The following is a 25,876-nucleotide window of genomic DNA, read 5'->3' as shown; positions in this document are numbered from 1 at the left end:
CGATCTCTTCCCAAAGAGCCAGCTTTTGTTTAATTAATTATTCTCTATTCTTTTCATGTTTTCAATTTCACTGATATCTACTCTATTATTTCCTTCCTTCTGATTGTACTGCATTCATTTTACTCTTTTTCTAGTTTGTTGAGGTGTGAACTCAGACTATTGATTTGAGACTTTTCTTATTTTTTAACGTACACATTTAGTGCTATAAATACCCCACTCAACACTTCCTTAACTGTGACCTACATATTATGTTATATTGTGATTTCATTCAGCTCTATATACTTCTTAAATTCCCTTTGTGAATCCCTCTTTTACTAATTTATCATTTAGAAGTGTGTTTAATTTCCAAGTGTTTGGAGATTTTCTTGTTGTTTTTTCTGTATTTATCGCTACTTTGATCCCATTGTGGTATTAGAATATGCTTTGTATGATTTTAGTTCTTTTATATTTATTTAGGTTTGTTTTGTGGGTGAGTATACAGTCTGTCTTGATGAATGTTCCATGAACATTTGAAAATTGTGTTTTCTGCTGTAGGGTGGAAAGTTCTATATATGTAAATTAGATTCTGTTGCTTCACTGTAATTTCAGATTCTGTATTATTGGAGTCTTTCTGTCTAGTAGTTCTTTCAGTTGTGGAGAGTGGCTTTTTGAAATCTCCGCCTTTAATTGTGGATTTCTCTATTTCTCCATTTAGCTCTATCAGTTTTTATTTCATGTATTTTGAGGCTTTTTTGTTTGGTCACCTACACATTTAGGATTGTTAGCCTTCCTGATGCCTTGATTGCTTTATCACTAGGTAATGTCTCTCTTTGGTTCTAGTAATTTTCTTTGCTCTGTAGTCCACTTTATCTGATATTAATATAGCCATTTCTTTTAAAAAATGAAGCTTGCATTCTTTCCATTCTTTTACTTTCAAACTACATATTAATATATCCTTGTATTTGAAGTGAATTTCTTATAGACAGTATATTGTTGGATCATTTTTTATTCACTCTTCCAGTCTCTGTATTTTATTGGTATGTTTAGCACATTTATATTTAAGGTAACTATTCATATGTTAGAACTTAAATCTGCCATTTTATTTGTTGCCTCTGATTTTTGTTCTTCTCTTTCTTTCTTTTTTTTTTTTTTTTTGAGACAGAGTCTCGCTCTGTCACCCAGGCTGGAGTGCAGTGGCCAGATCTCAGCTCACTGCAACCTCTGCCTCCCGGGTTCACACCATTCTCCTGCCTCAGCCTTCCGAGTAGCTGGGACTACAGGCGCCTGCCACCGCGCCCGGCTAGTTTTTTTTTTGTAATTTTTAGTAGAGACGGGGTTTCACCGTGTTAGCCAGGATGGTCTTGATCTCCTGACCTCGTGATCCGCCCGTCTCAGCCTCCCAAATCTTTCTTTTTTTTACTCTGCTGTCGGTTGTTTGAATATTTTTGGGGGGGTTTCATCTTGTTCTGTTTATAGTGTTTTTAAGTACATTATTTTGTATAGTTTTATTACTGGTTGCTCTAGGTATTCCAGATACATGCATTACTTACAACAGTGTAGTCATACCACTACACTGTGTGGGTGAAGTACAGAAACCTTAATTCCATTTAATTCCTTTTACCCTTCTTAGCTTTTAAGTATGGTTGTCTCAGCCATTTCTTCTGTGTACATTGAATATCACATCACATGGGGTTATAATATTTACTTCAGCCATCAAATGATTTAAGAAACGAGAAGTAGAATAGTATATTTACCCTTGTCTATACTCATTTTGATATTCCTTCCTTTATATCAGGGGTCCTCAACCCCTGGGCCAAAGACCAGTACTGATCTGTAGCCTGTTAGGAACTGGACCACACAACAAGAAGCGAGCAGCAGGTGAGCGTGCATTAATTACTGCCTGAGCTCTGCCTCCTGTCAGATCAGACATTAGATTCTCATAGGAGCGTGAACCCTATAGTAAACTGCACATGCAAGGGATCTAGGTTATGCACTCCTGATGAGAATCTAACACCTGATGATCCTCCCGCAGGCCCCTCCCACCGTCTGTGGAAAAATTGTCTTCCACAAAACCAGTTCCTGGTGCCAAAAAGGTTGGGGATCGCTGTTTTATATGATGTTCCAAGTCTTCTGTTTTCATTTCTTTTCTGTTTAATCTTCAAGGGTAGGTTTGCTAGCAACAAATTATCTTGATTTGACTTTGTGTGAGAATATCTTTATCTCCCCCTTCATTTCTGAAGGACATTTTCACCAGATACAGAAGTCATTGTTGACACTTTTTTTTTCATTCAGTGCTTGGTTTTAGATGAGAAATCTGCTGTCATCTAAACTGATATTCCTTTTTAAGTAATGCATTTTTTTCTTTCTGGTTGCTTCCAAGATTTTTTTTCTTTGTCTTTAGTTTTCAGAAGTTTAATTATCTTGTGTCTTAGTGTGGATTTGAGTTATTCTGTTTTGAGTTTGTCCAGCTTCTTGAATCTATGGGTTTATATCTTTTGACAAACTTTGAGAGTTTTCAATCTTTTTTTTTTTTTTAATATGTTTTTCAGTCCCATTCTCTCTTTCCTCTCTTTCTGGAACTCTTATCATACAAATGTTACTTCTTTTATTATTGTCCTCCAAGTCCTTGAGACTTTTTTCATTTGTTTCTGCAAAGTTTTTCTTTGTTTTTCTGTAAATTCTATCTGTCTGTCATCAAGTTTTCTTATTCTATCCTCTGTTGACTGCATTCTCTTATCAAACTCCTTAGGTGAGCTTGTTATTTCAGTTATTTTACATTTCAGTTCTATATCTTTCATTTGGTTTTTTTCATAATTTCTATTTATTTGCTGAGATTTTCTATTTTTTCACTTGTTTTAAGAAAATTTGAAATGGCTTGTTTGAGCCTTTTTTTGATGGTTGCTTTAAAATTCTTTTCAGATAATTCCAATATCTGATACCTCTCAGTGTTGGCATCTGTTGTCTTTTCTCTTTCAAGTCGTGGGTTTTCTGGGTTTTGATATGATGGGTAATTTTTAAAATTTTATCTTGGACATTTTGTCTATTATGTTAGGAAAGTCTAGGTCCTATTTTCATCTTTTTTTTTTCATCAAGCATCTCTTTATTGACATGTAGTACAAGGGGTGGGTGTGTTTGTATGTTCAGCTTCCCACTGGACCTTACCCACACCACTCCAGCAAAAGTGGAGCACTTATTCACATGCTGTCTCAAGGCAGATGGGTGGTTTGGAAACTCTGCTTCCCGCTTAGCCTCACTGACTCATCGCTCATGAAAGGTGAACATTGCATGCTACCACTTTATTGCCAGTAAGTGGAGATGTAAGCTCAGCTCCCAGCTGGGCCCTGGAGCCCCCAGATCAAGGGGAGGTGGAGGACTGACTCACACTGCTTAGTTGCTGCAGGTGGAGGCAGAATTTCAGCTTCCTGTTGGCCTCACTGACACAAGGGGAGGGAAGAAGCATGATGTCAACTACTCTTTCATATCACTTCATTCAGCCTCCTTGGTTGGTATGAAGGCTTAGCTCTCTACTGGGCCCAGCTGACACAGGCTCATGGGAGAAGGTGGACAAAGTACTGACTAGGCATTCTTTGCCCTACCTCATTTAGTCTTGGCTTTGCCAGTGGATGTGGAGGTCAAGCTTCTCATTGGGCATTGCTGACCCCATGGATGGTAGGAAGTGGGATCCCTACAGGTCCTAACTTGAATTACCTTGTTCAGTTGTAATGATGCTGGGTGGGTATAGAGATTCAGCTCCCCACTGGGTCTCTCTGACATCAGAGGCAAGAGGTGAAGCCTAATGGTGACTAAACCCTGCCTCTTCTGCCTCATTGAGCCTTGTTGCTACTGGGTAGGAATTTAGGTTCAACTTGTCATTGGATCCAACAGAAAGAACCCTGGTGGAGGAACTGGAATTGTGCCTGTGTCTTCCACTTAGGGAATTGATGATTACCTTCCCACTGAGCTCTGCTGACACTGCCCCAGCAGAGGAATCAGCATTGACTGGCTCTGCTGGCCAAGGGATCAAAGATTAGCTAGTTACTGAGCCTTTTTTGATACCACTTGGCAGGGGAATCAGAGTTCTGCATGGTTCTGCCCAGTGGGGAATGCCCACTCTCTTGTGGATACTACTCGGACAGGGAATGGGTCACTTTGACTAAGAGCTGGGGGAGAGAGAATCCTATCTCCTTAGCTATGCCTACCCAGAAAGGAGCTTCTGTCATGCTGAGCTGGGATGAGGGGAAGAGAAAGAGTGGATTATGGCACAGACTTTAGCTATTCTTGCTGTGATTTAGTAGGTTTCTTAATAAATCTGTGTTTACTATATTCCTCTAGGATAATTTCAAGTGACTTTGAGGGGTTGTTTTTTTAATCATCTTTACCAGTTATGTTTGTTTTCTTGGGGAGCAGGTATGGGAAACTCCTTACGTGCTGTTTTCTTCTCAGAGTCCTCCTGAGTTCATTTTTAAAATCTGATCACACTTTTTAAAGTATGATTATTGGATCATCCTGCATCCTTTTATGTTTTAGTGTAGTAGCAACTCCTGTGATGACATATGGTCACCTGGAGGGTCTTACAAATGAGTGGAACCTTGAGCTGGAAGATCAAGAGAAGTACTTTCTTCTCCAGGCCACTCAGGTCAATGCTTGGGACCGTACGTTGATTGAGAATGGTGAGATGGTAAGAAGATGTTTTCATTAATCTACCTATATTGTGCAAGTATTTACAGATGAACACAAGAACATAGACTGTGTTTTGTGGTTTTCTTTGTTGTTGTTGTTTTGTTTACGTTTTTGTTTTTTGAGACAGGGTCTTACTGTATCACCTAGGCTGGAGCGCAGTGGTGCAATCACAGCTCACTGCAGCCTCAATCTCCCTGGCTCAAGCAATCCTCCTACCTCAGCCCCTAAGTAGCTGGGACCACAGGGGCACACCAGCACCCCCAGCTAATGATGTGTGTGTTTTTTCAGTAGAGATAGGGTCTCACTGCATTGCCCAGTCTGATCTCAAACTCCTAGGCTCAAGTGATCTTCCTGCCTTAGCCTTGCAAAGTGCTGGGATTATAGGCATGAGCCACCATACCGAGCCCTGTGGTTAATTTTCTATTCCAATATTGGTGAGCAGTTCAAAATATATCCCTTAGGTAATAAGTGCCTTGAATAAAAGGAAATCTGTCATATTTGAAGTGTATTTGAGAAAATTAATATTGCTCTAAAATTGTTATATAAATTCAAATACTTATATTGTTGTATTCGTATTTCTCTTTATAGATTAGTATTTTACATGGAGAAGTGAACAACGTGAAACTGGATCAGAAAAGGTAGAACCTTAGATTTCCTTGGTTGAAAGATTAAAGACCTATCTTTTTATTCAGTGTTTTTTTTTCCTTCTGTAGTTTGTTAACTCTTTTATTTTTGTCACTCCAAATTCCTTTCATCAGCCCTTTTATTAACTTATTTTATTCAGGTTGGAACAAGAATTGGATTTTATCCTGTCAGAGCAGCAGGAACTAGAATTTCTGTTGACTTATTTAGAGGAGGCTACGAGCAACCAGAGTGGACTTCATTATCTGCAGGATGCAGATGAGGAGCGTGTGAAGACGTAAGTAACTGAATAAAGATTGAAGAATGGGGCAGGACTTACATATGACGAGAGCATTCCAGGAACAGAGGGGAAAAGTCGAATTGGAAGGCAAAGAATACAAATTGGTAGAAAGGGACAAGCTTTTGTAGTTGACATTTATCAATTTGTTTATTTTCTGCTTATCTTTTCTGGATGCTTGTAAATGAGGAAATCATTCTGGCAATTTTGTTTTATAGCATTTTGTTTATTGTTATTACTGTCAACCTTATGCATGTTCACTGTAAAGGTTTTGTATTTGTCAAATTTGTTCTTAAATTAGAAGTACAAATTTTATGTGTGTGGTGTCATGGTATTGTGGGATATTTGTGGTCTCCTCTTTATGTTGATTCTGCTAAAACTAATGTTCATGCAATTGCTTTAGTGATAAATCATTTGCTATTTTAAAGGCAATTTGTTAATCTGGAGGCAAACTGTATAGCTTTCAAAAATGGAGTGATTTTGTCAGTGTATTAGGAGGGCTATATTTTATTTGTGAACTCTTCAGTCTTTACCTTCTGTCAATACAGTGCCAATGTTCCCAAAGTAACTTTATTTCTCTGGAACTGAGGTTTGGTAGTCCGTCAATTTATTAAGTATTAGAATTTGTATGAATGAACAACATAATCTAGACTGAGACTAAATTGGACACATTTTATCAATGATTTATTATGAGTTAAGACTGGGCCTATTTTTAACGTGCTTGCAAGTTAACTTTTTTGTAGGAGCATTAAATGTGGTAAGTACAACTAATCTGTATTAACCTAAACCAGTTTCTGCTTTTGTATTTCAACCTTTGTGAATTTTTCTTTTCTTTGTATTGCTTTCTATGCATTCTATCATTTTTTTTGAAACATATAGAGTTACATTTTTGGCCATAAGATCCTAACTGTAGTTTGAAGAAATCTTCATGACATTAGTTCCTTTCCAGTTGCTCTTTTGTAGTCATATATATATATATATTCAAGATGAAGTCTTGCTCTGTCGCCCAGGCTGGAGTGCAATGGCACGATCTCGGCTCACTGCAACCTCTGCCTCCTGGGTTCAAGCGATTCTTCTGCCTCAGCCTCCTGAGTAGCTAGGATTACAGGCACGTGCCACCACGTCCAGCTAACTTTTTGTATTTTTAGTAGAGATGGGGTTTCACCATGTTGGCCAGGCTGGTCTCAAACTCCTGACTTCATAATCCACTCTCCTCGGCCTCCCAAAGTGCTGGGATTACAGGCATGAGCCACCACACCCGGCCCAGATTTATATTGTGATGAAATATTTACCAGAATCTTCAACAATCTAGGCAACCAATTCTATGGCATAAGTACTATGCCATAGAAAGGCAGTAGATAGTTGTTACCTACAAATCTAATTGACTCTTTAAATCTTTATACACATTAAGGTTGAAAAATCCTCTGGCCACTTTAATTCTTATAAACATATTTATTGACTGGGTCGTGTGTGTGTGTGTGTGTGTGTGTGTGTGTGTGTGTGTAGTTTGTGTGGAAATCTTGAGAATTTAGGCAACTAACTTGTGAACTTAGCAGGTTTGTCTATCTTTGATTATTGTGAAGCTCATTTCTCAAAACATCTCTTTTGCCTGATGCAGTATATTTATATGAGGTTTTATTTTGAAAATTTGTGTATTCAAGATCATTGAAGACATCTCAGCATTTATTGAATATTGCCAAACCCTAAATAACTTCTCTTTTGTATGTAAATGTCCTTTAGGTGTATTTTGACACCTTAAAGGATTCCTTTGCTCTACAGATCCCAGGGTATTCACCTGGAGGATAAATAGGTGATAATAAAAATGGCAAAGTAGATAAAAGCCTTCTTTAGAATATGGTAATAATAAGGTCACAAATGCTGCATCCATGAAAATATATCAGTGGTCATAATTGAACTCCACTGACATGGTGGCTCATGCCTAAAACCCGAGCACTTTGGGAGGCTGAGGCAAGAGAATTGCTTTAGGCCAAGAGTTTGAGACCAGCCTGGGCAACATAGTGAGACTCTGTCTCTATAAAAAATGAAAAAATATATCTGGGCATGGTGGTACATACCTACAGTCCTACTTACTCTGGAGGCTGAGGTGAGAGAGTCACTTGAGCCCAGGAGTTGAAAGCTGCAGTGAGCTATGCTTGCACCACTGTGCTCTAGCCTGGGTGACAGAGTGAGATCCTGTCTCTAAAAAGAAATTAGCATTCTGTGGTTCCTTTAAGCTAGTCCCTTTCATCCATCTTCTATAGTGTTTCTTCTTGCCTCTAGAGATATGAAGCCCCTTGGGTGTGGTTAGTGGAGCAGGAAACATTTAGAGGCAGAAGAGGTTGTGAGCTTTTTGTGGTTATTCCCAGGAAGGTGAAAATATTACTCTTCTCTAAGCTGTCATGGTTTTCTTCCTTATTCTTCACATAACTAAGTATGTACCTGTATTTATTTTTCTGTTCACATATTAGCCAGTTCATTCTTCTTTTTACATATTTGTTTACATACTCATGTAAGTGTTAGTAGGTATGCTTGTGTCTGTTAAACACAACCAGGCAATCCTTAATTTATGATTAGATTGTATTTTAACATTTGTTAGGTTGACTGTTTGAGACTTTACATTTTTCTATAGAAACTTGGTGAAATATGGTTATTAGGTTTATACCTGCCCCCATAGAATACTACTTAGCTCATAATAAATGTATTGTATCAGTGGAATTACAGCTGAGGCTCCAGTCAGAGTTAAGGTGCTGTGAATTAATTTGGCAGTAAGAAAGAATTGGTTTTTTTTTTTCTTTCTCTATACTCTGATCAAAGAGTTTATTTCCTGTACCTTTCCCTGTTTTCTCAGCAGCTAAATGGAGTCCTTCTTTTCCCATTCCCACTCTGTGGCAGTAATATTAAGAGGGATCTCCCATTGTGCTATCAGTTAAATATAATTAGGAGTGAGGCCAGGATCCGGTAGGTGAAGATGAATGACATATATATAAGTGGTGATTATTCTTTAGTAAGCTCTTTGTTCAATTATATACAGACAGTTCTTTATCTACATATACATTACCATTTTTTAATTATAAAGATATAGTGTATTATAGCTGAGAAAGTATTAGAATTTTGTTTAAGTCGTTTAATCTCTCTGAGTCTTGGCTCCTTCTTTTGCAAAATGTCAAGGATAGACTAAATGATCCTAAGTCCCTTCCGGCAATAAAAATTATGCCATTCTCTACTTTGGGTGAATCTAAAGTTGAACAAAGACAAATATAAATTAGTCTGAAATTATTCATGACACCATGTCCCTGTGTTCACACAGATGATCAAGAGTTTACAAAATACAGATTTTCTCTTAATGAAATATTAGATTACCATTGTAACTCCAAAATTGAAAATTGTTTTGTTGTAATAGAATTTTGATGCATAAGTAAATATATGCAGATTTAGACACTCAGCAGAGCTGATTTCTAGTTTCTCCATGTTGAATTAATATAAGTGGAGTGTTCTCAACCAAGTAAGTAAAAGGAGACTATAATTCTGTCTTTGTCCATTTTCTCTACTTTGCCCTGGATTGTTTTGTTTTATTTTAGTAGTGGGTAGTAAATGGTTTGAGTCTTTTTGTTTTCCTGGCAGGGGTGATTGGGATGTTTAAGATGAGTCAATTAAAGGGTAATTGCTGTTTGATTGCAGAATAAAAGAAGAAAGAGATCACTGACAGCCCTTTTTGCAGATAGCATAAATCCTTGGACAAGAAACGGGAAAAACATTTTCTGAACAATAATATTCCTGTAGATAATTTATTGTAACCAGATTAACAAAGCTTTATTACTCTGGGTCACATACTAGGGAAGAAAAATAGGAGCTATGTGTTCCAGTATTCACGGTGATGAGATTTATTTATTTTTATTCCCCCTTTTTTTGTGAGAGGCAATGGGAAAGACCACCTAATGTCTAAAAGTTTTAAGTAAGTTCATATTATGCACTGTGTTATTCAGTCACATTTTCTTACAAAATCCATAAAGAAAATTAAGTCATCTATATTACCAGTACCCTGATAATATGCTGGTGTATTTCTTTCTAGTCTTTTTTGCTATGCTGCTAAAAATACTTCTTTTGTTTTAAAGAGTACTGAAAACTAAATAACTTTTTGTATTCTGTCTTCACTTAACATTCTTTCATGGTCTTTCCCAAAAATTTTAACCATTCTTTGAAAACATAAGTTTTATTGGTACTACAGTGTTTCATCAGGGTTGACTTTACCATAATATACTTAATCATTTTTTGATTGGTAGAGATATTGTTTCCAATCTTTAGCCAATATAAAATAGTCCAGTAATCACCACTTACATTTAGATTTGATTATCTTCTCTGGATAGGCTCCTGGAAATAGAATATACTGACTGAGTCAAAAGGTATGAATATTTTAAAGCTTTTGATATGTATCATAAAAATTTACATTTTGAAAGGTTGGGTCAATTTATATTACTATTGGCTATATATGAATGTACCTATTTTTCCCACGCACTCAATAACTGAGTATGACCATTTTTAAAAAATTGCTGATTTGGTTGACAACTGGTGCTATTTTTAATTTTTTATGTGAATTCATTGTCTTGTGAAATGTGTCTTAATGTTCATTATACTGTGGTAGTCAGTTTCTTATTGAATTATAGGTATCCAATTCCTGATATTTACAAATAATTAAATTGAACCAATATATAAAGATAATGAACATTGCAAATATGAATTAGCAAAAAAAACCACTGAATTAGTAATTCTCAGTCCATTTCTTACCAGAAGAAATTAAAAGTCACTTCCTAACGCCAATTTCTTATGTTTATTTTTTTTTACCACCTCAGAATAATCATAATCTAAAAGTCTTATATGTGTTTTCAGCTCCACCAGATCTGCAGAATTCTGAATGCCTGTATGGACTCTCTGCAGTGGATTGATCGGAATTCAGGTGGGAGTTTGCTTGTATGCCACTCTGTGTATTTATTGCAAGTAGAAAATGTGATACATGTCAGTTGTATGCTCCATGACCAAACTCATATAAAAACTGTTGTATGGGTGTTGCTTAACTCACAGTATGTGTATTTTAGTTGTGAAAAACTGTAATTCCTTGTTTTTTTAAAATGAAATACACATAGGATAAACTAGAAATTAATGAAAATAGAGGATGGATAGCAATGGGGCACATAGAGTTGGGATAGAAGACTTCTATGAATATGCCTTTTTATACAGTTTTGACTTGGGGACCATATAAATGTTTTACATACCAAAAAATTAGAATTAAGTAAAAAATAATGGGAAGAAAGACAAATACTAAAATTGAATACATACTGAAACTAAACAAACTTACATAACTAATTTATAATGATCACCCAGTTTAGATAACTTTTGAACATAGTGTTCTTGGTGATGCATCCTTCTAGGATGTCATCTTAAGGATATAAGGAACATCAAGGAAATTTTAAACTTTCTCTTAATAGGTTTATTATTAGTTTCAGAATTATAATACCAGTATTACTACCATTTCACATATATTGAGAAATAAAGCAAAGCATATTAGTGATAATAGAAGTCAAGATTTTCATTGAAAGTCAAAGAGATAGAAGTTATTTTTCCTCTTCTTTTGTATTTGCATTATAAATTTGATGTAAGATATCTGTAATTAATTCCTGTTCCTTTGTTCTGTACACAGAAATGGCCTAGAAGCAATGACAGACATACCCCAGTGGCCATGAGCACACCTAGAAGCTAGATCTTGGTTTCTAAATGCCATTCTCACTGAAAGGAACCAAGTCGTCTTGGGGAACTGTCTAATCTCATGCCTCAGGCTGGGAAAGTACAGAGTGAGGTTGGGACTTCTTGTGCAAGAAAGCAATCATTGTTAAGTGACTAATAAGGTTATATCAGGCCACAAGATTGTGCTGGAAGGGACTCCCACTGGCCGCATTAAGACGGTTTGAACATCAAAAAGAATAGTAATAGTAACATTATAATAGATTGAGGGAAAATAAAATCTCATGAATCTATAATGATACTCCAAGAAACAAAGGAAGTACAGGAGAAAGCCTACAGAAGCATGCCAGCTAATTATTAAAAGGAATGATAAAATTAGAAAACTACCATTAATAAAACTTTAAACAGAACACTTTCATTAAGCTCACCCTCATCTTAAACACCCTGCCTCATTTGTAAAATGTTCAAACTGTCATTTCTTGGCAGAAAAATATGATAGCAGAAAATGGACCAAATACAGTCTGTAAGTTGCTGAGTTAATTTTTTCAAAACAGCTTTATTGAGGCATAATTTACATACCATAAAGTTCACCCATTTTAATTGTACAATTCAATGAGGAAAAGAGCCGTTTTGCAACCCCAGCACAATAATTGATTCAGGCAAGGATCATCAATGAATGCTAAAACCATTGAGTTTAAGATTGTTGGAGAACAGGATATTTTTGTGGTCTCAAAAATATCACTCTGTACATTACTGAAAAATTACGAAGGACAAAATGTGCCTTTACAATAGCTACCTAACATGTACCACTTTAATGAAGTGATCAAACTTAGCCTCTCCAATAGTAGGATAACTTGACTTTATGTGCCCCTTGATCTGACATGATAAGAAGTATACAATATCATTTATGTAGTAGTCTTATCAAAAATGTTTAAGTTGAATCTAATCATAAGAAAATAATCAGATATTCCACATGTGAGACATTCTGAAAGATGATATAGTATTCTTACCCAAAATGTTTAACTTGAATCTAATCTCTAGAAAATAATCAGACATTCTATGTGTGAGACATTCTGAAAGATAATTGGCTTAGATTCTTCAAAAAGTTTGTTATGAGAAAAAAAATTTGAAACAAACAAACAAAAATAAGTGGATAGTCTTAGATTAAAAGAGGCATAACATTCAAGTCTGCCTTGTTAACCTTGATTAGGTACTGATCAAAACTAAAAAGATATTGTTTAGAATATTGGGGGATTGAATATGGACTGTATATTAAATGATATTAAGGAATTGTTTATTTTACTAGATGTGATAGTTATTATGATTATGTAGGAAAAGATCCTTATTCTTAGAAGATTCAGGCTATGTTATTTAGAGAATTCTCATGTCTGTAGTTTACTTTCAGCAAAAATTTGCCAAGAGAAAGATTTAGCAATTTGTGGCAAAATGTTAACAGCGGGTTAATCTAGGTAAAAGGCATTCATGTTTGTGTTTTTTACTATTCTCTCAACTTTCCTATGGACTTAACAATTAGGGGGCAGAAATCATTTTTATAGACTTTGCCTAAATATGGAATATAATGAAGCCTAAGGAATTAAGACAAGTAGGAGCTGGTTAACCAGAGTTACTACTTTTAAAGACGTGGCCTTAAAATAATACAAATTTTATTATTTGGCATTCTAGATTTTTCATTTTCTGCATTAATAGAGGTCATCAACCATGAACTTCTTCAGCTTCTTTACCTTTCAGACATATCTATATCATCATTGAGCTTTACTTCCTTCTTTCCTGTGTTAAGGAAAAAATATTCTATCCATTTTGAAACTGTTTTGAATTATCAGAGGGAGGTTAAATTCTATATCACTTTAATATTTTTAAAAACTACCTGATGGGGAGAGGTTTCTAAGTCAGATAGATATGGGTTCAAGTCAAGGCATTACCACTTAATTATTGTGTGACCTTAATTGTTACTTAATCTCTCTGAGTCTGTATCTTCATTTTTAAAATCAGGGATAATATATACCTGTTAGGGGTTCTGTAAGGATTAAAAGAAGCAATGTCAGTAAATGGTAGTGGCAGAACTGGTTACTGATTATCAGAATTTACTATGTTTATGAGGTCAGGTAAGAGAAAAGAAGGGTCATGTGATTCAAAAGGTAGCTATTAAATTGAATCTAGAGAAGGCAGTTCCAGGTAGATTATCACCAAAAACCACTTACCTAGACTTATCTAGGCAAGTTATAAGAACTGCTGAGATGTGAGAGTGTCAGTAACTAGAAAACACTGAGGAATGAGATTAAACAATGCTTGGCTTAGTTGTCTTCCTGTCGCATGTTTTTCTACAGTGATCAGTGCTTCTTGGGTAGAGTTGAGGAAGGTGTTCAAAAGTAATTTGGGCTGTAGAGAAAAATTATAGTGAATTTTTTCTCTTGGCAGGGATTCTCTTTATCATAAATGAAATCTCAAGGCTTTCAGCTAGTGTTTCCTTAATAAAATTAAGATTGTTAGCATTGAAAGGGACTTACTTTATTTAAATGGAGAAACTGTGGCTCAGAGAGGTTGAATGACTTCTTTAAGAACACAAAGCTAATTAATGGTAGAGCTAGGACCAGGATCCAGACTTTCTTATTATCAGAATGGTGTTCTTTCTTCTGGTATGCTCTTAAAACAACTGTAATGTAGGACCACTGAATATAAAAACAAATCTTAGTCATGTACCTAATAGTAGAGGACAAAGGTTATCAAAGTATGATAGTACTTTGGATAGGATATAAGTTCTAGGTATCTGGGGAAAGTTCTAAGTCAACACAGGATAAAAAGAGAAAAACAATGAAGACTAATGATTACTTGGAGTTACTTTTTTGCTAAAAATTCATTTGAGCTGGAGAGGCGATGAGATTTCATATTGGTTCTCAACTGAGACAAAGGAGGCCATGATAAAGAATGAGAAAAAAAGCCTGGTATTTCTTGACTCTGTGGGCTCCTGTTTGCCATTCCCACCCAAGGAGCCTTTCTTTTTCATATCAGGAAATGACAAGATGAAGAAATTGAGAGTGGCAGGGTTTAATTTTGCTGTCTTAACAGAGGTTGTTTTTTGTTATTTTATTTTGTTTTTTAGTAGTTAATTGGATCATTTATGCTAAAATGATCTGTGGACTGAAAAGTTTTAAGAGTAAGCTCAATGAATCCATTTATTCCTACTCAAATAATAGTTATAGAAAAAATAATAGATGTGTTATTTTAACAATACAAATACAGTTTTTTACTAAAGAGAAATCTTCAACATGTATATAGTCAAATCTTTATTTTAAAAGGATTCTGGGAAATGTTTTGATAATTTAATATCTTTAATTTTAATACACATTTTTTCCATCATAAAACATGACAACTGTTGCACTAAGAGGATCGCATATTTAACTAAAAAGTTGGCTATTTAAAAGTGGTTTGGAGGCTGGGCACTGTCTCTCATGTCTGCAATCCCAGCACTTCAGCGATCCCAGGATGGATCGCTTAAGCCCAGGTATTCGAAACCAGCCTGGGCAACAAAGTGAGACCTCATCTCTTAAAAGAAAAAAATAGCTGGGTGTGGTAGCACACACCTGCGGTTCCAGCTACTTGGAAGACTGAGGTAGGAGGTTTGAGCTTGGGAGTTTGAGGCTTCAGTGAGCCATGATTGCATCACTATACCCCAGCCTCAGTGGCAGTGAGACTGTGTTTAAAAGAAAACGTGGTTTGGAAATGAAACATTGCACTTTAAATATGTTAAAATATTACATAAAAGTCCAGTCAACTTTTCAATATCCATGAATAAGTTACAGAGAACCAGGCCTCTTTCTTTCTCTAATTTATATGATGGGTTAGATAAGTGATGGGACCCAACTAGAAAGGTGTCAAAGTACTAGATAATTGAATTAAGGAGTGTCTGAACGTGTGTAGGCAATGACCAATTTTTACATTTGATATTTCCCTCCTTTGTTTAACATTAACTATGCCTTTTTTTCTCCCGATCAGTCTAGATAATTGGGAGTTAGTAGTAACTATAGTCAAATACCAGTTTCCCCTCTTGTATTCTCTTTGTAAAAATTTACATTATTTTGAGGTTGACTTGATGGCAATGCTGCAGTCACACATCTGTCTTCTGAGTTGGTAGTCACTGAAACTGCAGCAACTCCAGTTCTTCTGGGACCACTTATGACAGAATTGGCAATCCATCTGAGCCAATTTGTTACTAGTTTTAAGTATATGGTGCTACTTCTCTTAGAGAGGCGACATGGGGTGAGGGATAGGCATTTTCTGTTTCTTCATATACCAAACCATAATCATGTCTGGTAATATTTATCAAACACCCCAATAAAGGAGTGAGCAATGGAAAAATCTTATACTTGTAATTATTTGAAAGTTCACTGAGTATTTTCATGGCATTTTACTTCTTTCATAAAGTATCCCAAAGCTTCAAGATGAAAATATATTTCATCCATAATTATTGCAGTCTCTTAAGGAATAGAACTGCATAATTATTTAATAGCTGTTCACAACATTTAGGCTGCTGTTTAGGGCAGAGTTACTCCTTACTATAAGCACCATAAGGGATTTTGTAATATTTCCAAAATACAATCCCATTAGTACAAAGCTGAATGGCTATGAACACCTTATTTTTTTTTTATGTAAAACATTCTTAGTTGTCTCTCATGATTTGACTAACTCTTGCAAAAAATGTCATAGGATCATTGTAGAGAAGCAGTTTTGTGTGGTATATCATAATCATACTTTATATTTATCCACTGTTAATATTTATTGTCTGAGGGTATTGTTTTAAATTAGATTTTTTGGAATTGGATTTTTTTAAGAAGCTTTGGTCCAGACAAGAAAGATTTTTTAAAAATACATATATATATATTTTTTGAGACAGGGCCTCACTCTGTCACCCAGGCTGGAGTGCAGTGGCATGATCTTGGCTCACTGCAACCTCTGCCTTCCGGTTCAAGTAATTCTCCTGCCTCACAGCCTCCCAAGTATCTGGGACTACAGGCACGCACACCATGCCCAGCTAATTTTTGTATTTTTTGGTAGAGACAGAGTTTCATGGTGTTGGCCAGGCTGGTCTCGAACTCTTGGCTTCAAGTGATTCACCACCTCAGCCTCCCAAAGTGAGGATTACAGGCATGAGCCTCCACACCTGGCCTAAAGTTATTTTTATTAATTACTTTCATCCCTCTCATATCTGAAGAGTATCAGATGCTGAGATGCCAAAAGATGCCTCTGATTTCCAATTAAAGTGCCTTCTTCCTGTTTTGTCTTCTAGAATAGAATCTGATTTACTGAGCAAGGTTGTTTCATTTACTTCGTCTTTTTCTTTAATTCTTTGGGAAATCTTGGTGGCATTGGGTGATTGGTGAGGTCATCTCTTGCGTTCTTGAGTATAATGTTCCACTTCACATACTTGAAAAGCGAATGCCCTTGTTCTGCCAGAGATGTGGCAGCAACACAAAGACATCTCTGTTTGTGAGGTTCACTTTTAGCATCTCTTAACCTCAACAGAGACACCTGGTTGTTCCCAGCGGAATTAATTGAAAGGTATTTTATGTCTTTCCACTGTTTATTAGCCACTTGCTCATCTTTGTTCCCCTTTACAGACAAAACATATTTGTTGTCACACCTTTGTCTCTTGATTCTAAAGAACTTCTTATAGGTTTGATTAGGGTACTAAAATGAGAATTGAGCAAGTATTCAGCTCCTGTTAGGAAAGCGCATGTATGTGATGGTTAACATTCTCAGACCTCCACTTCCCAAACTTCCTTTTCTATATGTAAATCCAGATTTGAAATACACTCAATACATCTGCAAAATTAGATTTCTCACTAATGTACTTACGTACATTTTGTGCCCAAGTGAATTTCCTCAAGCTGGAGAGACTCCCCAGATGAAATATGTAACATAATTTAAATCACTTCCAAATAGCAGAATTTATATTGTTTGTGAGAAGGATGGATTTTTCTCCAAAGCAATTTTCTTTCTGTTACTGGCCAAAAAACAAACACAGTACACTGGAGTCTTACTCTAATGCTTTTTTGGGGCCCATGCTCAATGGCCACCTCATGGATAAGATAAACTGATGTTATTTCACCAATTAAACTTTGCCAGATGGGATTGAGATAGGCCAGCCGCGTTCTGAGCACTTCAGTGTTTGAAGGGACAACAAATAGTATTTGCTGCGGTGCCAGTTATTAGCTCAGCATAATACTTTTTATTAAAAAATTTCACAGCATTTGGCAAACAGGTGCACTGTAACAGAAAAAGCACTATTATATGGGAATCTAAAGATACAGGTCATAGTAGAAATTCATTAGCTTTGGCCTTTGAGAGGTAACTTAACCTTCTTGAGTTTTTAATTCTTTGTTCCATCCCAGGGTATTGTGGGAATCAAATAGGGTAATATATATTGGCATTTTGAAAACTGAAGGCTATATAATTGGAAGATGTTCTTTTAGATGCTAGTTGAAATGACACAGTAGTTGTGACTCTAAATACAAAGCATCTACTATATGCCAAGTCATTGTGTATCTCAGTGTAGGAGGTATAAATATTAATGGCACCTCTGCCTTGAACAGATACAAAGTGAGGGGGTAGGGGTATGGTAAAGGAAGAAGAACATAATATTCAGTTGATTTCCTAGAAAAGGTAGAATTTGAAATGAGACTTGAATAAGTAATAATTTCAACAGGATGACTGAATAAAGATCACTTAAGATATAATAATTCTACTACCTTTTTCTCCTCTGCCTCCATGAATTCAGGATGCTTTCACCATCTTTTCTTTCTACACTCTTCCTTGAAATCTATTTTTTTATTAATTTTGTGTGAAGGGCAATGCTATACACAAGCAGAATGTCTTGTCACCACCTTAATATATCAGTGGCAAGACTAGTATGTGTATTCTCATGGCAGAAATGGAGCTTTGTACATCTCTGTAAATACTCTTTTTCCCATCAGACATACCTAGCACTAAGAATTCAGGTACATTTATTCTGAGTGTAACTTTGATTTTAATAAACTGAGTATCTTAAAAGTAGCTATGAGTAGTGAGAGGACAGTATTCTCTCTCTTTCATCCTCTTCTCTCTTCCCTCTCCCTGTGTCCTTCCCTTCCTCCGTTTCTGAATGAGAAATAAACCTTAATTACGGCAAGCCCATAAGATTTCAAGGTTGCTTTTAAACAGCCTAACTAACAACCTAACTAACATAGAAGGTAGATTCGACAATAACTGAAACTTTAGAATGTGGCACTGGCTTAGAAGGCAGGCAACAATGAGGAAACATACGGTGAAGGCTGAAAAGATGGCCAGCCATATTAAGCAGTTAGAACAGATTTGGTAAAACTGTTGCCTAACATAAATTGGGGGTCATATTATATGGCTACTGAGCTGGCAGTTGTAGGAAAAGAGGTTGGGAATCAAAACTTATTTGTGTGTGTTGGTCTTTTTTAAAATTGAAATTTCTATTGAGGTAGTTGCAGAATAATATAGAAGTCATGTTAATTCCTTACCTAGTTTTCCTCAGAGGCAACATCTTGCAAAACTGTAGTACAGTATTACAACTAGGATATTCACATTGATAAAATCTAATCTACTTCAGATTCCCCCAGTTTTACTTGCGTGTGTGTGTGTGTATTTAGTTCTGTACAGTTTTATCACATGTAGATTTGTATATCTACCACCATAGTCAAGATACAGAACAATTTCATACCACATTTCCTCATGTTCCCCCTTTTATCACAACATCCACCTTCCCTCCCTTCTGCCAAATTCCCTTACCCACCCCTCTACCCGCATTTCCTAATTAACTCCTTGGCAACCACAAATCTATTTTCTATTTCTAAAATTTTATCATTTCAAAATATATAAATAGAGTCATACAGTATGTAACCTTTTGGGATTGACTTTTTTCCCCTCAGCATAATTCTCCAAAGATTCATTGCATTTCTGTGTGTATCAATAGTTTGCTTCTTTCTATTGCTGAGTAATATTCCATGGTATGGGTATACTGCAGTTGGTTTAACCATTCACCTGTTGCAGGACATCTGGGCTGTTTCCAGTTTTAGGATATTATGAATGAAACTCCTGTGAACATTTATGTACAGGTTCTTTTGTGAACATGAGTTTTCATTTCTCTGGGATAGATGTCCAGGAATACAATTGCTGGATCATATGGTAGTTGTGGGTTTAGAAACTGCCACATTATTTTCCAGTGTGGCTATACCATTTTACATGTCCCCCAGCAGTGTATGAGTGACCCAGTTTGTCTGTGTCCTCATCAGAATTTATTATTTTCGCTATTTTTTCATTTTAGCTCTTTTAATGGAGGTGTAGTGATATCATTGCACTTTTAAGTTGCATTTCCCTGATGAATGATGATGTTGAACCTTTTCTTGTACTTATTTCCCATCAGTATAAACTTTTCAATGAAATGCCTGTTTGTGTCCTCTGTCCATTTTCTAATCAAATTGTTTGTTTTTTACTGTTGCGTTTTGAGAATTCTTCATGTGTTCTGGATGCAAGTCTTTTGTCACATATGTGGTTTGCAAATATTTTCTCGCAGTCTGTAGCCTATCCATTTTCTTAGTAGAGTTGTTCACAGAGCAAAGTTTTTTAATTTTGATGCAATTAATTTGATCGGTTTTATTTTATGGATTATGTTTCTGGTGTCCAGTCTAAGAACTTTTTGCCTAGCCCCATATCCCCAAGATTTTTTCCTGTATCTTTTTTCTACAAGTTTTATCATTTTACATTTAAGGCTGTGATCCATTTTGATTTAATTTTTATATAAGATAGGAGGTTTAGATTAAGATTTGTCTTCTTCTTCTTCATTTTTCTACAAATATCCACTTGTTTCAGCACCATTTTTGAAAAAAGTGTCCTTCCTCAATTGAATTGCTTTTGCGCCTTAAAAAAAAAAAAAAACCTGTTTGACATATTTGTGTGGGTCTTTTTCTGAGGTCTTTATACCATGGGTCTATGTGTCTTTCCCCCAGTGCTTTCATTACTATAGCCAATACAGTGAGAAACCTTGGTATCTGGTAGAATGATTCTTCCCACTTTATTCTTCTCTGTCAAGATTGTTTTCGTTTCCATAAAAATTTCCCAGGATTTGATAGGAATTGCATTTAACCTATAGATCGATTTGGGGAGAATTAACATCTTTACTGTGTTGAGTCTTCCCATCTATGAACATATGTCCTAAAATTTATCTAGGTGTTCTTTGATTTCTTTCATGAGCATTTTGTAATTTTCATCACCCACATCACATACATGTTTTGGTTTTGTTAGATTTATACCTTAGTATTTTATTATTTTGTAGTTAATTATGAATGGTATTATGTTACACATATTTTTGTTAGTGTAAAATCAACACACAACTTTTGTGTGTTGATTTTATATCTTTTGACATTGCTGAACTCACTTGTTAGTTCTAGGAGGTTTTTTTTGTGTGGATTCCTCGGAATTTTCCTTATAGGCAGGTATGTCATCTGCAAATAGAGTATTATTTTTTCGTTTCCAATCTGTATGTCATTTATTTCTTTTTCTTGTCTTTTTGCACTGGCTAGAACTTCCAGTATACTATGTTGAGTAGCAGTGATAAGAGCAGACATCCTTGCCTTGTTCCTGATCTTTGTGGAAAGTCTTCAGTCTTTCACCTTAAGTATGATGTTATTTGTAGATTTTTTTTGTACATGCCCTTTATCAAGTTGAGGTAATTCCCCTCTGGGAGTTTTTGTTTGTTTGTTTGTTTGTTTTACCATGAACAAGTACTGGATTTCATCAAATTCCTTTTCTGCAGCAATTGACGTAATTATGATTTTTCTTCTTTAACTCATGATAAAGTGGATTACGTTGAGATACACACACACACACACACACACACACACATATATAATTTTTTGTTTTGAGACAGAGTTTCACTCTTGTTGCCCAGGCTGGAGTGCAATGGCGCGATCTCGGCTCACTGCAACCTCCACCTCCTAGATTCAAGTGATTCTCCTGCCTCAGCCTCCCAAATAGCTGAGATTGCAGATATGTGCCACTACACCCAGCTAATTTTGTATTTTTAGTAGAGACAGGGTTTCACCATGTTGGTCAGGCTGGTCTCGAACTCCTGACATTGGGTGATCCACCTGCTTCAGCCTCCCAAAGTGCTGGGATTATAGGCGTGAGCCACCATGCCCAGCCTATGTTGATATATTTTCAATCTTGAGTCAACTTTACATATGTTGAATAAACTCTACTTGGTCAGGGTTTATAATTCCTTTTACACATTGTAGGATTTGGTTTGCTAGTATTTTGTTGAGGATTTTTAAATGTATGAGAGATTTTCAAGTGTTCATGATATGTATTGGTTGGTAGTTTGGGGCATTTTTTGTTTTGTTTTCTTTTACTGTTTCTGCCAGGTTTTGGGAATAGTATGATACTGGCCTTATATTTTAGAAGGATTTGTGAAGAATTGGTATTAATTCTTCTTTAAGTGCTTGGTAGAATTTTCTAGTAAAATTATCTGGGCCTGGATATTTTGTTTTTGAGAGCTTTTAAATTACAAATGGAATTTCTTTAATGTTTCTAGGACTATTCAGATTATCTCTTTCATCTTGGTTGAGTTCTCATAGTTTGTAGTTTTTTAGGAATTGGTGCATTCCTGCTAAGTGGTTGACTTTACAAGTATAAATCTGTTGATAGGATTTCCTTTTTACCCTTTTAATGACAGTAGGATCTGTAGTGATATACCCTGTTTCCTGGTTTTGGTGATTTGTGTTTTCTCTATTTTTTTCTGCCTTGTTAGAGGTTTATTAATTTTATTGATTTTTTTTCAGAGTCAGCTTTTTGTCTTGATGTTTTTCTGTGATGTTTCTGTTTGCAATTTCATTGATAACAAGTCTTTATTATTTTCTTCATTCTGCTTGCTTTGGGTTAATTTTGCTCTTTTTCTATTTTCTTAAGGTAAGAACTTAGATTATTGATTTGCAAACTCTCCTTGGTTTTTAATAAGTGACTTATGGGTTGGAGGGTAGCATATACAGCATGGGTGTGTTAGACAAAGGGATGATTCACATCCTGGGTGGGGCAGAGCTGAACTGTGTAAGATTTCATCAAACTACTCAGAATGGTGCACAATTTAAAACTTATACATGGTTTATTTCTAGAATTTTTCATTTAACATTTTCTGACCACAGTTGACCACTGGTAACTGAAATCACGTAAAGTGAAACCATGCCTAAGGGGGGACTACTGCATTCTCCTTATTTATTTATTTATTTATTTATTTTTTGCCACTGTGCCCTGCTAAGGGCTCATTTTTAATCATAAACAATATTGCCTAATATTACAAGTAGCATTCCATTATTACCTTGCCTAGTAGGTTTCCAGAGAAACAGTACTGAAAGCCAAACTTGAGGTCATTTCACCAGGGAGAAAGAAAAGGTTTTATTAACCCTTTACTCATAGCAGTCCAGGGTAATCTCACAGTATCAGGACCCAAACTCCTATATTGCTGCTCTGCCATTCATGGCTTCTATTTCCAAGGTTACTTTGAAGTCCAAGAATCCTGCTAGAGCTCTAGCTACCACATCCACGTTCCAGCAGGAACAGAAGATGAGGCCACCTGCTTCCTCTTAAGCCTTTAAGTTTAAGGAAACTTCCCAGAAGCACCACTAAGCACTTGTTTTTTTCTTTTTTCTTTTTTTGTTTCCATCACTCAGCACTTCTTATTCCATGTCAATGCCAGAACTTAGTCATATGACCACATGTATCTGCAAGGAAAGCTAGGCACATTGCTAACCTGAATAAATTCTGGGATTCTGATACAAAGCAAAAAAGGGAGAACAGATAATTGGGTCAGGCAATTAGCATTCTCTCCTATACATACATATGGGGGGAACAATAAGCTTTTTATTAAAAGCTGAGACTAAAAAACCTCATATATATTAGCTGGCCATGGTGGCACGTGCCTGTAATCCCAGCTACTTGGGAGGCCGAGGCGTGATAATCGCTTGAACCTGGGAGGTGGAGGCTGTGGTGAGCCAAGATCGTGTCACCGCACTCCAGCCTGGGCACCAGGAGTGACAGACTATCAAAAAATAAAAAAAGTAAAAGGTCATATAGACATTGGGATGTAGATTATTGCTTGTAATCATCTGCTTATGATTTGAAAATGCTTTTTATCAAGGTAAGTCATTTTCCAATTAAATTTTTGGAAGAAAAAAATTATTTGGGTCAGGCATGATGGCTCACACCTGTAATTATAGCACCTTGTTGAGGCAGGAGGACCACTTGAGCTCACGAGTCCGACACCAGCCTGGGCAACAAGACAAAACCCTGTCTCTACAAAAAATACAAAAATAAGCTGGGCATGGTCGCACACGCCTGTAGTTACAGCCACTAGGGAGGCTGAGGTGGGAGGATGGCTTAAGCCCAGGAGGCGGAGGTTGCAGTGAGCCCAGACTGCGCCACTGCAGTACAGCCTGGGCGACAGAGCCAGAGCTTGATTTTTTAAAAAATTATTCGTCCTAGAACATTAGCTCTCTAATCTGTTAAAATAGTTTTATCTCCATCAATTGTGAGATGTAATTAACATGAGGTATGTTTTAACTTACTGGTACTAGGTTAAACTATAGGAAATGGCTGCTTTTTGTAGTTGGAAACAATCAAATATTGGCAATTTTACACAGCTCAACCTGTAACAAAGTATCAAAGGGTGTGAATAATTTACTTAAAAAATATAAACTAGCACAGATTTAGTTTACTGCCATAATAAAATGACTAATACAGCTGAATTTCAATAATCTTTCTCAAGTGGGAAAGGAGCAAAATTACATCTGGAATATTTGAAATTGTTCCTTTATCCTTAAGCACTTCAAAATTCTTTTTCTGTTCCTAGATAAAATACTTATTGTAGTAGACTAAAAATAGGCCCCAAAGACTTCCATGTCCTAATCCCTAGTATTATGCCTGTGTATGTTAAATGACCTAGCAAAAGAGACTTTGCAGGTGGAATTAATGTTGTTTTGTTTTGTTTTGTTCTGTTTTGTCTTTGAGATGGAGTCCAGCCAACGCTGGAGTGCAGTGGCGCAATCTCGGCTTACTGCAACCTCCACCTCCTGGGCTCAAGCAATTCTCCCACCCCAGCCCCCTGAGCAGCCGGGACCACAGGTGTGTGCCACCACACCTGGCTAATTTTTGTGTTTTTAGTAGAGACAGGGTTTCACCGTGTTGCCCAGGCTGGTTTCAAACTTCTGACCTCGTGATCCACCCGCCTTGCCTCCCAAAGTGCCAGGATCACAGGCGTGAGCCACTGTGCCCAGTCAGAATTAATGTTATACACTTTCACCAGGGTGCAGTGGTTCACGCCTGCAATCCCAGCACGTTGAGAGTCCAAGACAGGAGGATCAACAGAACCCATGAGTTCAAGACCAGCCTGGGCAACATAATGAGAACCCCCCCATCTCTTAAAAAAAAATGTAAAAAAAACAGCCAGGCATAGTAGGCTGAGGTGGGAGGGCTGCCCGAGCCCAGGAGTTCAAGGCTGCAGTAAGCCACGGTCATGCTACTGCACTCCAGCCTGGGCGACAGAGCGAGACCCTGTCCCAAAGGAAAAAAAAAAAAGTTATCAACCTTAAAATAGGGAGATTATCCAAGTGGGCACAGAGTAATGAAATAGACATTTAAAAGTGGAAATGGAAGACAGCAGGGTAGGTCAGAGAGAGGGGTGATGGAAGAAGTAACGAGAATGATTCAAAATGGGAGAGGGACTTCACCCACTATTGCAGGTTCTGAAGAAAAGGGGATCTGACCCTCAGCTAACAGACAGCAAGGAAAGGAGAATTTGATCCTTCAACTGCAAAGAACTGAATTCTACCAACAACTAAATAAACAAGGAAATGGATTTGCCCCCCACCCCAAAACCTCCATAAAGGAATGCATTCCTGCCAGCACCTTGAATTTAGGCCAGGTAAGACCTGTGTCACACTTTTCACCTACAAAACTATAAGACAATACATTTGTGTTAAGTCACTGAGTTCGTAGTAATTTGTAACAGCCTCAAAGGAAAATGTATATACTTACCTTAATAAAACCTTAAATTTAAAGGACTCAGAAGGGTCCCTAAAGTCATTTACAAATATTTCATTTTACTTATTTTTTGAGACAGGGTCTCACTGTGTCACCCAGGTGAGAATACAGAGGCGCAAACACAGCTCACTGCAGCCTCGACCTCCCAGGCCCAGGCCATCCTCCCAGGTCAGCTGCCCAGTAGCTGGTACCACAGGCACATGACACTATGTCCAGCTAATTCTAAAAATTTTTTCTAGAGACAGGGCCTCTCCACATTACCCAGACTGGTCTCAAACTCCTAGGCCCAAGTGATCCTCCCACCTCGGCCTCCCAAAGTGCTGAGATTACTGGTGTGAGCCACTGTACCTGGCCCAAACTATATTTTAAAAGTCCAATTCATGTCTGGTCCCAAATGATTCTGGTAAAATAAGTTGTATTATGACTGGATATGTGTGTATAGCCAATAAAATGCGA

The 25,876-nt window shown here is 36.6% G+C and overlaps 1 protein-coding gene across 1 annotated transcript in view; it reads left to right on the top strand.

Annotated features, from left to right (window-relative positions):
• NUP62CL (nucleoporin 62kDa C-terminal like) overlaps positions 1-25,876 on the top strand; it is an 82,533-nt gene that overhangs the window by 46,214 nt on the left and 10,443 nt on the right. Inside the window, exons 5-8 of the mRNA XM_011958715.1 lie at positions 4,507-4,657; positions 5,248-5,297; positions 5,444-5,578; positions 10,463-10,529. Coding sequence (XP_011814105.1) covers positions 4,507-4,657; positions 5,248-5,297; positions 5,444-5,578; positions 10,463-10,487 — 361 coding nt within the window. The 3' untranslated portion in view covers positions 10,488-10,529. The remainder of the gene's footprint in view (positions 1-4,506; positions 4,658-5,247; positions 5,298-5,443; positions 5,579-10,462; positions 10,530-25,876) is intronic.

Source organism: Colobus angolensis, unplaced genomic scaffold (assembly GCF_000951035.1).
Source record: "Colobus angolensis palliatus isolate OR3802 unplaced genomic scaffold, Cang.pa_1.0 Scaffold472, whole genome shotgun sequence".
NCBI classification, from domain to species: Eukaryota; Metazoa; Chordata; class Mammalia; order Primates; family Cercopithecidae; genus Colobus; species Colobus angolensis.
The sequence above is the reverse complement of the archived record's forward strand: the minus strand, read 5'-3'. Positions and strand labels throughout refer to the sequence as shown.